A 14,102-nucleotide genomic window follows, 5' to 3' on the forward strand; every position below is an offset into this window, starting at 1 on the left:
TATGTTTATTGCTCATAGTCATTCCCATTCCCACAATGTTTGGTGTTGCGAGCAGGAAGAACCAAAGAAAGAGGAAGAGGAACTCAGTGTTGCCACAGAAATAAGATAGATACTCCTGCCAATGTTATTATTATTGGTTGTGTACAACTTGGATTTTTTTGGAATTTTGATGGTTCTCTGTCCCTAATTACAGATGAGATTAGGAATAATTGAACTTTGAATACAAAATTTTGAAGACAAAATTGTGTTGATCTTTTAATTAGATAAGCTTAATATATCGCCAACAGAGTGGATTTCGGAGTGTTTGAGGTAGGGGTGTTAATTCCCCCGGGTGTGGGCGAGGGAGAATTTTTTTCTGTGACCTAAACAGGGACGGGGAATATGTTTTTTGTCTCCACTCTCCGACCTTGACCCATATGTTTTATATATTTATTTGTTTTTTTAATGTAGCTTAAAAAAATCTTAAACCATTCCTTTGATGTTTATGTTACAAGATTTAAGAATATTTCCTTTTAAATTAGGATTTATTTTTCATATTTAACTATTTAAATGGAGATTATTTTATAGGGAGAATCAACATTTAATTGGAAATTTCTTTTAAAAAGTAAATGGAGAATAATTTCCTATGGGAACTCGATCTCTGTGGAAAATTTTCATCCGATACATGTCAATTACTACTGAAGTTATGCTCATGTTATCAATGTTGTATTTAAAAATATAGAGGTGAAAATGATGTTTTACCGATTAATTTTTAAATGGAAATATATATTTTATCATGGCACGCTTGCCAATGTCAGAAATAGGTACTTCTATCCTGTGAAATTATCAAATCTCGTAGAGCATAAGCTAAATGAAACATTACTGCATAATTATCCATTTAAATTTCGTTATTTCCCCTACTTTTTAAGTATGTTCTCTAAGTCACCAGTAAAATAAATAAAGCGCTGTTCATTAGTAAAAAAATTCCACACAATAACTTCCACGTATAAAATAACTTTTTTTTTGTTAGTTTAATAAATATAGATGAATATTGAACTTTTGACATTTGAGTTAATATATATTTGGATAAAATACATTTTTGTCATAAATTTGAAGTTAGATTTCAGTCCTTGAATTTCCAGAAACTTTTAAAAATAATTCCAAAAAATCTTTAGAGTTAACCTTGTTAACAATATAGAATGTTGATCTGACATAGGTGAGTTGAAAATTTTGAGATGATTTAATAATATTAATTATTTTAATATTATTTTTACTTTGCATGTAATTTTCTTTTCTCGCTCTCTCCTTTCTCTCCTCCTCCTGCTCCTCCGTGGCTACCTTTCTTCTCAAATTCTCCCAATTCATCGGAACAAGACTTCCAAAAACTCAATTTGGACGCCCAAGACCTGCCATTTCTAGAATTGCACATTAATCTTTGTCTTCTGTTTTGTTTTTTCCCCTTTTTTGTGGATTTGTGTTAGAGATTTCTTATTCATTGTCAGAAGGCTTTGATCTTCTTCATATTTGTCTCAAATCTTTTGGTTGAGTAGTTATGAGGAGAGGGAGAGGGCGGTACAGACAATCGCAGCAAGAAGCGTGAATCCTAGATCGATGATGTTTGTCCAAAAGCAGAAGCAACATAAAAAATTATGGCGACTGTAGCGGTGATTGCGTCAACGTTCCATTAGTATTATTAACGAAGTTTAACTCCAAAGACCTTTTAGAACGGTTTGCTTCTGGAAACTTTGGAACTAAATTGAAACATAACTTTAAATTTAGAGACGAAAAGTATATTTTACCGTTAAATATTTTTTCTATTGAACTATTTTAGAATGGGTGGAAATAACATTAGCCTTCAACGAATCATTCCCACGATTAGGACGAGTAATTTTCTCTCACTTTTAATTATTTGAAAACTTGTTGATCAAGACTTTTGTGGATGGAGAGAAAAACTTTCATGACTTTAATGTGGGGTTTGGTTGAAAGCAATTCAGAGAATTACAATTCAAATTAGTTGACTTCACACGATATTTAGTTAGTCTATTTATTACGAAATTAACTTTTTTTTTCTTGGAGTAAATATTACGAAATCAACTTTATTGTTTAGATGTGTGTTTCTAGTATAAATTATAATATCTTTTAACTTTTAAACTTTACCAATGTTTTGTTTTCAAATTGGGTATAAATATCAATCTTAGTCGCTAGTCATTTATTTTTCTTAAAGATTAAAATAGAAACTTGATATGATTTATGTTTTGTTCATTTGCTCGATGTTTGATTGTTTATCAAATGTCTAATTAAGAGTATTATATGGAGCAATACGGTACATATGACAATAAGGGTATGGACCGTACAAGAAGAAGGGCAACCGGGACTATTGACAACTGGGGCTAGCCCATAATGTAGGGGCGCCGGCCCACTGGAGAGCCGACTCCACCTCGGCGCCGAGCCCTTCTCGACCTTTCTCTCTTTCTCGGTCTCCGTGCCAATCAAATGATATTCGGGCCTAAGCCTCGATTAAAGGGCTAGTAAGTGTCATGACCCAATGAGCCTGGCTAGAGAGGAGTAGGATTGGAGTTCGTGAAATCCTAAGAGGAAGATCAACCATAAATAAGAGGGAAGCACCCATTGAAGGTACATTACACTTTGAAGTACATTACTTGCTTAGTGATTTCTCCCATAGTTAAGACATCAGATCCAGTGTGATAGAACTCACACTAATTTAGGGTTGTTCGGTTTTGTAGGTATCCGGTCCCTTGATAATGGAGTTTGGTGCGTATTTTAGAGTGAACCGATCTACCAAAATCCAAGCATCAACAAAGAGATATTAAAAACAAGTATAAATTAAGAGATTTTAAGAAGGCTACTTAGATAAGGGAGAAGACATCCCTATATCGAATAAAAAATATTCATCATATTTCGATTAAAAAAAACAGTTATAATGATTTAGGCATTGAGAGGTCGTATTATGATGTCATTCATAAATTACAAATTGTAAAATCTCATCGATATTATAAGAAGTATAGGTTTTTCCTTCTTTTTTTTTTTAATATAATAAATATAGCGAAGTGAGAATTTCAATAGCTATATACATGTTCGCTTAAGATTTAGAATTTGAATAAATCTTGCAAGATTACATTATTACAAAATAATGATAATCCCAAATCACAAGTAAGTTTAAATCTTATTTTGTCCTTAAATTTCACAATTTATCATTTCTTATGGCACACTTTCAGACACTATATTTTGACAACTAAAATGTATTTAAAAAATTATTTTTATTAATTTTGTTAAAGTTTTATAGTTTCTTTATTCAACAATCTTGAAAGTAGATAATTTAACATCATCTTTCTCTTTGGTAATAAATGTCTTATCTAATTATGCCGAAAAAAAAAGAAAAAAACGATGTAAAAAACTTGTTTCTATTTTTAAAATTAATAACACAAATTATTATAAAAGAAAATATATTGACAAAGATCATATCATCAAAATGGTAATTAATAAAATAAAAGTAGAGTCTAGAAAGAGTAATTGGAAGTACAAATACTAAAACTAAAGTATAAAAGATAAAAGATAAAAAAAAAAAAAAGATTTAGCCTTATGTAATGAAAAGAAAGAAAGAAAAGAGAGAAGGAATTTCCAATTTCCTTCGTGAAGAAGAAAATAAATAAAATTAGAAAAATAAAACGCAGACCAGAGAGAAGGAACCAGAGGAATTCTCGTGCCTCCATTTTTCGAAGCTCAGAATTGATCGAACTGTAAAAATGGCGGGCTCGGCCTCCTCTTCGTCGGCCGGCACCAGTTCCAACATCATGCTCGCCATCTTCGAGAAGAAAACCACTCAACTCGACCTCTACCGGCCCCTCCGCAACTTCATCGTCTTCAATTACTCCGAGCGCGAGGCTCAGAACCTCGAAGACGACCTCCAAACCCTCAAGAACTACCGCTCCGATCTCGAGCGCCAATCCGATCCCTCCCCCACCGCCCGCCGCGATCTCCTCCAGAGCTACTTCAAAGCCCTCTGCCTCGTCGAGACTCGCTTCCCCATCTCCCCCGACAAGGACCACATCAATTCCGTCACCTTCGTCTGGTACGACGCCTTCAAGCAGAAGCAGAAGGCTTCCCAGCTGAATATCCACTTGGAGAAGGCTGCGGTTTTGTTCAATTTGGGTGCCGTGTACAGCCAGATTGGGCTCTCCTTTGATCGCGCTACTGTTGAGGGGCGGCGCCAGGCTTCTCATGCGTTCATCGCGGCTGCTGGGGCGTTCGCGTTCTTGAGGGACAATGCGTCCACCAAGGCGTCGATTGGTACCTCCACCACTGTGGATGTGTCGGTCGAGTGTGTGGGGATGTTGGAGAGGCTGATGTTGGCCCAGGCGCAGGAGTGCGTCTTCGAGAATACGATTGCCAAAGGTAGCACTCCGGGTGTCTGCGCCAAGATCTCTAGGCAGGTGAGTGTGCAATTTCGTTGTATCATATCTATTGCTCCTTGGAATTTCTGGCTGTTAATGTTGCTAAACAATTGTCAGATTTGGCAATTCGTTCAATTACCCTACCCAGTTAGAGTTAGTTTGCTGCTTCAATTTTGCTAAATTTTCCATACTTGTGGAGTGAATTAACCTCTATAATCGTCACTTGAAAATGTAGCTTTACTTGGCGAAAACAATTATATCTTGGCAATAGATCTGCAATGGGTTGATTAAGTAGATGAATTTAGTGCACCTTTTCTTGTTATTTGATAACTCCTGATCTTAATGTATATGTCATCGGTTGTGGACTGTACTTTTAGAGGTTTTTGTGCATTCTGCTTAAATGATTTCTGATCTATGCATTGGCAGGTTGGCTTGTATTACGAGGAAGCTTTGGCAGCTCTCAATGCTGCACCTCTTAGCCAGCATTTTGACAAGGCCTGGATAACTCATGTGCAGCTGAAGGCAGCTCTGTTTTTTGCTGAAGCTTGCTATAGGTATGGTTTAGAGTTGCATGAGAAAGAAAATATTTCCGAGGAAATTGCTCGGTTGAAGAGTGGGGTTGCTGCTTTAACTGAGGCTAAGAAGTCATCAAAGGGTGCTGCAGCACAGCTTCTTGATGCTATGAATAAGTTAGAGGCCAATCTTAACCGTAATTTAGAGAGAGCTGTGAAGGAAAATGATAGAGTCTACCTCATGAGGGTTCCTAATCCTAGTACTCTACCTCCTCTTCCAGCTTTCTCCATGGTGAAGTCAATGGCAATGAATGAAGTGTTGGATGCAAGCAAGGAAAAGATGTTTGCAAGTCTTGTTCCAGATAGCAGTGCAAAGGCTCTTTCTAGGTACACTGAAATGGTTGATGACATCATACGAACACAAGCTGAGAAATTGCAACAAGCAAGTGAGCTCACCCGAGTAAGGCTCAAGGAAATGGACCTTCCTGAATCTATTCTTGCCTTGGAAGGAAATTCTTCCCTGCCGGCAGATATTAAAGAAGATGTTGAGGCAGTGCAAATTAGTGGGGGCCCAGTAGGTTTGGAAGCTGAGTTACAACAACTCAGGGATCTAAGAAGAGTAAACAGTGAAATGCTAGTGCAGATTGAGGAGCTCCTGCAGAAAGAAGCAATAGAGGACTCCCAATTTCGAAGCCAATTTGGGACTCGGTGGACTAGGCCTCAGTCCAGTACACTGACAAAGAACATACAAGATAGATTGAATAGATTTGCAGGTAACTTGAAGCAAGCTGCAGAAAGTGATGCCAGGATCGAGCGTTCAGTGAAAGATCACTCAGCTCTCATGTCAATTCTTGATCACCGTCCGGTATGTTCTGTTCATAATCTTTTTCATGTTCATTTCTTGTATTCACTTGCCTCCTATTTCTCAGTTCTTGGTTAGTGCCTGGCTTATTTTCTGGCTCCATACTATCACCTGTCCTCTTTTCAATGGAGAAATGAAGACCTCATTGAATATGTAGCTCTTGCATTCTTTTAATTAATTATAATATTTGGTGAATTTACTATTTTGTTATTACATTGTGGCAAGAGCTTTAGATTCCGGAAGTTTTTATTTTATTTTTTATAATCATGTACCTTCTTTTTGTAAATAAAATATATCAACTTCCTTCTAAAGTGTCGAATATCTTTGTCTCAATTGTGATTACTAAAATGAGAAAAGAGATTTGCATTGCTTATGTTCCCTATAACTTTTTGGTTGATTGCTTTTTCTTTGAGAAGTGCTACTATTCTGGAAAGTGTTCTTGTCAATTTTCTTATGGTTTCTCTTTAGCATTAAATATATCGCTTCTTTTTCATTTGATGTCAATTATTGTTATTTCTGGAGTATGTGTAAGTTTTTAAGTTATTATTATTGTTGCATTTGAATTTCAGGTTGAGTCTGCTATCCCAACTCTTGCTAGGCCGATAATGTCTTTGGATGCCAATGAAGATGCTATTGTTGGTGGCCTAAAGCAGAGCTTGGTACCTTATTCTTATTATTCTTTTTTACGCTTTCTATTTTTCCCTTCCTGATTCTGAATTATTTCCAAGTGCTTTTGCGTTAATAATTTGTCCCTGGGTATCTTGACTACTAAATTTTTTAATGTTAGACAGTAGCTCTCAGTTTTAGTTCTGGTAGAAGTTATGTTGCTGGAAACCATCATGGTATGACCTAGTGGTCAATAAGGGCCAATGTAAATAGCAAAAGATTTAGAGAGGGAATGTGTCTACCTAGGATTTAATATCCTACAAGTTATCTTGTCAACCAAATATAGACGGTTGGCCCGTGATTAGTCGAAGTACAAACAAGCTGGTCCGGACACACGGATTTCAAGAAAAAAAAACACGTAGCTGGTAATTGCTAGATGTAAAACAAAGGTCTTAGATTAATATTTCAGTTTGTCAAATACTTGAGTTTTGTTTCCTACTCATATATGTGAATGATTCTTCTGTTTGAGTTACTTGATTGTTTTTCCTTATAACAAGATTTTGAAGTTGGAGGTTTGGAGTTCTCAGATGCATACGTGGGTTTAGGGAATAATGAAGTGTATGGCCATAAAAAAGTGTGCCATTTATAAAGTATGAAGAATAATGTCAAAGATCAACCACCTTGAGTGACCCAATCGTCAAAAGAAAAAATTGTACCCGTCTTTGAAAGTTATATGTTGAAACCATGTAGCTCCTACCTAGGATATCATATAAGTTTTCTGATGCCAAATATTGTAGGGTAAGGTGGTTATATTTTGTCGTACCCATCTTTGAAAGTTTTATGTTGAAAGTTGAAACCATGTAGCTCCTACCTAGGATATCATATAAGTTTTCTGCTGCCAAATATTGTCGGGTAAGATGGTTATATTTCAAGATTAATTCAGATTGTTTATATTGTATGTTGCTTAAACACCCACAGTTATGGAAAAAAAGCCACACATTTTGAAAACTTTGAAATTCATGTTGATGCATAAAAGATCTAATTTTATTTACTCATGGTTAACGTGTATTGTAAATGTTGCATGCTCAATAACACAGAGGCAGTTGGAAAATCTTGGTGCTCAACGAGCTGGTCTTGAAGACATGCTAAAAGAAATGAAGAGGAAGGTATAATTTCTGCACTTTATTCCTCAACATTTTTGCCTTTGAGTCAAATTGTCTGCATTAGAGATGATCAATTCCTTACGTCGCTCTTATCTCAATAACTATGATTTCACATTGTACGATATAGAATAAGAAACTTCACTAAAAGAAAGAAGTAAAGCAAAAGATTGGATGAGAAGTACAACTTAAACAATGAAGCAAAATTCAACCAAGCGGCATTTTCATCATAAATGAGTGTGTATGTCTGAGAACATGTATATAATGAAGGAATCTATGAAGGGGAGGACTGACTAGGAATCAAGCCTAGGCTTGGGTTAGTGAGATATGAAAAGTACTCTCCAACTAACCCCAACCAAAAGAAGCGGAGAATGATAAAATTCTCTGGAATTGGAAATAAGAAGAAAGCATCTAGATGCAGAAGCTCTATCCTCTTGCAACCTTGAATCCTCAAAAGCAGTTCTATTCTTCATTTTACAAATTTCTCACAAAACAAGTTGAGTATTATGATGCTATATAATCAATGCCATAGCGTTGTTCTTTCAAGAAGGGTAAAAGTCATCTGAGATGGAACTTTTGCCGAAAGTAGATATACCCAGCTCAAGTCAAGTGCCCCCTGACATTTGTTTCGTGGACTATTGGTACAATAGCATTTAATACATGATTTATGTTGTTCCCACCATATCAACCCCAATTCTGATTTTGCACTACTATGGCCTGCTGTCCAGTGAATTGAAGATTATTACTTGTTCTTCTTGATAATTCTGTTGTACTACTACAATTTTATTTTATTTTGGTTGTTCTCTCAAATCTCAGTATTTATATGATAGTGGTAGCTTGTGGAAGCATCTGGTAGCTGTTCTAAGTTGCCAATAATTTTGCTTTGATGTATTTTTAAACAAATGATGACCTCGTCCCTTTTATGCTGCTTTAGGATGATATACTACCAAAGTTGATGACATCAACTGGGTCCTACGAGGATCTTTTCAGGAAGGAGATAGCCAAATATGACAATATCTGCGAGGAAATTTCTCGAAACATTGAGGCCCAGGAACAATTGTTATTGCAGATTCAGGTCCATTCTCAACCTTCTGTCTTTTCATGTTTTTAGAATTTTCTTCAAGCTGTTTCATGATGCCTTCCAAGTTCGAACAAGATACTTTATTGTGAATGATACCTTGTCCAATTGTTCTACTCCATGGTAAATAACTGAGGCAAGGTGGGTGAAAACATGTTTTGTAACCCTATAATTGTACGGCTCATTTTCTTTTTATGAATAAATTTGCAATTAGCACCCAACTTTTTCAATTGAAACCATTGTTTTATTAAAGTCCCGAAGATAGGGAACTTCTATTTTCTTTAAGGTCTCTTATTAAGCTTATTATAGAATCATAATAGCTTCCATTTTAATAATTGTTGTGAATTGTGATCTTCGATTTATATAAAATGTCAAGTTCAAAAATATTATTCTCTTGTAAACAAATATCTATAAAGTTAAAGGTACTATTTTCTAATACTTGTGGAAAAATTTATTTTGTGCTTTTAAAAATTTTGTACAAAATTGATTTTTCATGAATAATTATGATTATTAACAACAAATTAAAATAATTATGTTAGAAAAATGGGACGATATCTTCCTCTTCTTCTCTCTCTTTTTTTTTTTTTTAATTTTTAATTTTTAAAAAATGAAAAGTATACTGATTTGTTATTTTTCTATAGGTTATAGGTTAACCTTAGATTTTTAATTAGAATAAACTTTTAATAAATATTGTATTAAGTTTATATGATTTTAAAGTTTAAATGTGGTTTTGGTTTCCAAACTTTTATCTATCTTTTTTAGTCCTTAAACTTTAGAAAGTATGATTTTTGTTCTTAAACTTCTATTCGCTTTGCTATTTTGGTTTTTCGAACATTTAAAATCTCAATTTTAGTTCTTAATAACAAATGAGGTTATGTCACATTTGATAGGGATATGGTATGGGCTAAATCTGTAATTTAATGAGAGCTAGTAGATTAAAATTGAAATTTGAAAGTTAAAAGGGATAAAAAAGGAAAGTGGGTAATAAATTAAGAATTAAAATCAAATTTCAAAAGTTCAGGCTCAAAATTGAAAATTTGTAAAAGTTGAGGGACCAAAACTATATTTAAAGTTATTTTAAATAGCTTCCAGTAAAAGGTTCCTACTTGGTATCACTATGTACACTTCTCTGTTATCAGTTTCCTTGTGATGCCATATTATAAGGAAATTGATGACTAGGCATGCACTTGTAACACTGTAAACACAATTTTAGTGTGTAGAGTATTAGAAGGTGACATGGCACATGACTTCACAACCTCCAGTAATGTAACCATATGCCTTATGTAAATCTAGGGCAGAATGCCTGCTCCAGTCTCCTAATTTTGTATGATTAATGTGGTAGACAGTTACTACATTTTATTATGGGAAAATTGCACATACCACTCCTTAGGATAGTTATTACATGGTATACCTTTATAAAAATTAAACCTTCAAACTTTAATAAGTGAAAAAATTGGACCTCTGAATAGTCAATTGTGCCTCAGAAGACCGCAGTGGTGCAGTGGTGCGTTCTTTGCGAGAGTGTCTCAGAAGACCTTAATCATCTGTTGTGGACTTGTCAGGATCTTTGGTATCGTTTCTTTATGTGTTTTGGGATATCCTGGGTCCGTGCTAGGGATTGTAGGGCCATGATGGAGGAGGTTTTTCTATATCCCCTTTTTCGTGTAGGGGTTGCTTTTTATGGCAAGCTGGCTTTCTAGCTATGTCATGGGGTATATGGCTTGAAAGGAATCATAGATTGTTCAGGGGGTGGAGAAACCCGTGGATTATGTCTAGGATTTCGTTAGATTTAACACTTCTTTATGGGTTCGGTTTCTAAGCCCTTTTGTTATTATTCGCTAGGTCTTATTCTTTTGGATTGGAGTCCTTTTCTGTAAGGGGTTCTACTCTTTCAGGGCTGTTTTTCTGGATGCCCTTTTGTTGGCTTTCTGAAGCTCTTGTATCTTTTTTCTTTTTCTTTTTCATTTTTCTCAATGAAAGTATTGTTTTTCATAAAAAAAACATTCAATTGTAAAAATTAAACCCTCGAACTTTAATGAGAGAGAAAATCTCACTCCTAAATTTTCAATTGTAAAAATGAAACCCTTAAACTTTAAATTATACATTTCCCATCATATGTTTGTTTGTTTTTTTTTGTTTGTCTGTTTTTTTTTTTCCGTTTATACTTAGATCTGAATGGTAAATGATTCTTTGTCATTAATTTTCAGGGCCAGAACAACGAGTTTTCTGCCGTGTTTAATCTAGAAGACTTCAAAGGTATGTTTTGTTTGGTTGAGGATTCAACCAATTGAACGATCTTTTCCTTTGAACTGCACAAATTAGAAACTATATTTTAAAAAAATTTATTTCATGGTTATGGATGTGATTTAAGTATGTGAACTCCCATATGTGTTCTTTGTTGGTTAGTGGCAGGCTATGGTGGGAAGCTCGTTTTTTGGCTATTTCGTGTTGGTAGGAATAGCAGAGGTTTTAGGGGGATCGAGAGGCCTTGAGAGAGTTGGAGTTTGTGATGTTGTTAGGTTTAACTCTTCCATGTGGGTGTCAGTTTTGAAGGATTTTTGTGATTCAGTTAGGCATTATTCTTTTGGATTGTAGCCCTTTATAGGTCGGTCTGGTTTTGTTGGGCTCGTGTTTTTTGTACGCCCTTTGTATATTCTTTCATTCTGTCAATTGAAAGTTCGATTTCTCATTTAAAAGAACTAAAAAAATTAGTGGTTGGCTGAGTAAAACCTTTTTTTTAACCATCTCAACGAAACCTTGTCCAATGATTTTGCTTTTTGATAAGACCTTCCTAGTCATTTTGTTGACTTTTTATCCTTCATAAATTCAAGACCGAATTTCTAATACTAGACTTACATTATCTTTGGTAAATTTAGTTTGCTAGGTTCTGTTGTATCTGTGTGGTTACCACAATTTATTTTGTCTCGAAATGGGCAGTATTGGAGTAATCCTGTTGATTACCAAACTAACATCCCCAAATAGGTCCCCAGATTTATATTCTTAAGACGTGCAATTTGATTTATTACTCCACGTATTGACAAATTTGGTGAAGTTCCGAGGTTCTTGTTATTATCATAATTAATTGTTGCATCTTCCTTCTAGTTATATTTTTTGTGTTCTTTGGAGTCCACATCTGCTGTTGCAGACGTTTCAGTGATTTGATTTTCGTTGCATTTTAGGCTAATTTAATTGCTTCCGTTTGTTCTGTAGCTTATAATTTAGAATGTTTGCAAAATGGTCCACTTGTCTACTGTCTCATTATTTTGTTATATTCTGTTTCTTTTCCTCTGGTTTCATCCCCTTCCTTTCTATTTGTTCCAGCATCTCGTGAAAGATGCTACAAACAGATTCAATCTGCAGTAGCCAAGTACAGAGAAATCAAGGAAAACATCAATGAAGGATTAAAGTTTTATGTCACTCTTCAGGTAATAACTCTACGTTCTTCTCTTCCATGTGTTTCAATAGACTGCAATGTTGCATTGGTTGGTAGTCGAGAATTTTCTTGTTATGCTTTCTTTAAAGAATCGGTGTCGCATCGCATTGGAGAACCTTGAAAGAACGGTATTAACATACATCTCTTTTTGCCTCGGTTTTCCCGAGCTGAAACGTCAATCGACTTTTACTTGACAGGATGCAATCACAAATGTGAAGCAGCAATGCAGCGATTTTGTGATGACAAGAAACATCCAATGCCGCGAAATGATGGAAGATGTCCAAAGGCAGATGGCCGGCCTCAGTTTTCAGGATAGTAAAAATGCAGGTGGTGGCTACAACAGTAACTATCCTCCGGTAGGTCCCCACGCTCAACGGTCCCATGCACCGCAAACGGATGTCCGCCAGCCACCATCTTACTACCAACCACCTCACGAGCAGTCGCCGGCTGGTGGGTATGCTCAACCCCATCCTGCATACAGTGCCCCACAGCAGCCACCTCCTTACCACTCCCCACCAGCTCCTACATCTGGCACTCCCTATCCGCCGCACCCTCAGGCACCGCAGCAAGCTTCAACGAACCACGAGTATGGCCAACCTGCATATCCAGGGTGGCAAGGGCCATACTACAATGCCCATGTTTCACAGCCTGGATCTCTTCCCCGGCCGCCTTATACCGTCCCGAATCCATATCCACCACCTCACCAAGGTGGTTACTACAAGCAACCATAATCGGCATCACGGCCTCCCTCTCGGGTTGTATGTTTCGTCTCAGAAGTGATTTGTTTCAAAACATTTGTTACTGTGTTGGGATGAGTTCCATTTTAGGTTGTTTTTCAAACAGTTTATATCTCTTACAATCTCCGGTGCCTCAGCTTCTGGTTCATTCGTTTGCAGAAGGCATACCTGTATTCTGTAGTTCAGTCACATAAATTTTCTATGTATAGATCATTATTTTCCTTTGAAGTTGTTTATAAGAACAATAAAAATTGTGCTGGAAACAGTTTTATGTATACTTCTCTTCCATTGCTGCAACTTTTTCTTTCTGGATAAAAATTTGAAAATTAATGTGTACCTTCCCATAGTTGCCAAAATGTCTATTTTCAAGTTTAAGCATTCTTGAAGCTAGCTCGTTAATCGTAAGAGATTATAGAAAACCCTTAGTACAACATATGTATTCACGATGAAGGAGACTACGAACCGTATATTTAAGCTTTGAATTACTTTTAGGATCTTAGTAGATTCGTTGGTAATTATTTTTGTGTTAAAAAAATATCTCTAATAATAATGTGTTAAGGCCTAGATATAGAAATTTCAGATTTCAACTCTAATATTGAAAAAGAAAATTGCAAAATGATTGACAAATGGAATGAAGGTACTTGTAATGTGGGATTATGTATCATCATAGGGAAACATAAAATTCTTTAATTATTAAAAATTTTACGTACAACAAGAACTTTGAATTTTTCTATTAAAAAAAAAAGAACTTTGAATTTTAATATTTTTATTAGTGGGTTTAGTGCTGGGATCTTGCAATATAATTATTATTCATGATAGCATAGAAAATAAAAATTAATTTCAGTTTTATGTGTGATGGACAAAGTTTTTTCTTTTCTTTTTTTTCTTTGGCAAAGGTCAAAGAAGACACAATCAAAGTCAATTTGAACAAACCAACGACCCAAAGGAAACAATGAAGCAATTGTTCCTCACTTTCCCCGAAACAATCAATTTATTTATTGGGAATGTGGAAAATTTGGACAACCTAAACAGTAAACAGGTTTGTCTTTTTGAAACAAATATTTTCATATATTTTAAAACAATAATTGATTAGATGTCTCAATAATTATTTAAAGACTATTTAAAATATTAAATATTTTATGTATTCAGCCGTGAGGTTAAAATTTCGAATCCTCACCGATATATGTTATATCGAAAAAAAGAAAAGATTTAAAAAAAAAAAGAATTGATATGTTTCCTATGCCATTTTTTAAACAAACGTAACTTCAATAAACTAAAAAAATTCAAGGGCAACAAACCATCCATCGCGTTTTCAACAAACTA

The 14,102-nt window shown here is 35.2% G+C and overlaps 1 protein-coding gene across 1 annotated transcript; it reads left to right on the forward strand.

Moving 5' to 3' along the window:
* The first annotated feature begins 3,620 nt into the window (after nucleotides 1-3,620).
* On the forward strand, nucleotides 3,621-13,054 carry LOC111020047 (Endosomal targeting BRO1-like domain-containing protein). The gene is made up of 8 exons (XM_022296602.2): nucleotides 3,621-4,430; nucleotides 4,818-5,768; nucleotides 6,335-6,424; nucleotides 7,469-7,537; nucleotides 8,466-8,606; nucleotides 10,817-10,865; nucleotides 11,931-12,034; nucleotides 12,240-13,054. The coding sequence occupies exons 1-8, from the start codon at nucleotides 3,744-3,746 to the stop codon at nucleotides 12,771-12,773; spliced, it is 2,625 nt and encodes an 874-aa protein (XP_022152294.1). The 5' UTR covers nucleotides 3,621-3,743; the 3' UTR covers nucleotides 12,774-13,054.
* Nucleotides 13,055-14,102: the final 1,048 nt, after the last annotated feature.

The sequence above is a fragment of the Momordica charantia genome, assembly GCF_013281855.1.
Source record: "Momordica charantia cultivar OHB3-1 chromosome 4 unlocalized genomic scaffold, Mcharantia_2.0 BLBB01000004.1, whole genome shotgun sequence".
NCBI classification, from domain to species: domain Eukaryota; kingdom Viridiplantae; phylum Streptophyta; class Magnoliopsida; order Cucurbitales; family Cucurbitaceae; genus Momordica; species Momordica charantia.

Bases quoted from the DNA above. Each gene is read 5' to 3' on its own strand.
- LOC111020047 (XM_022296602.2), top strand. From the start codon at position 3,744: ATGGCGGGCTCGGCCTCCTCTTCGTCGGCCGGCACCAGTTCCAACATC. The intron at 6,425-7,468 runs GTACCTTATTCT...TCAATAACACAG, and splicing joins GTGGCCTAAAGCAGAGCTTG to AGGCAGTTGGAAAATCTTGG. The intron at 12,035-12,239 runs GTAATAACTCTA...TTTACTTGACAG, and splicing joins AGTTTTATGTCACTCTTCAG to GATGCAATCACAAATGTGAA.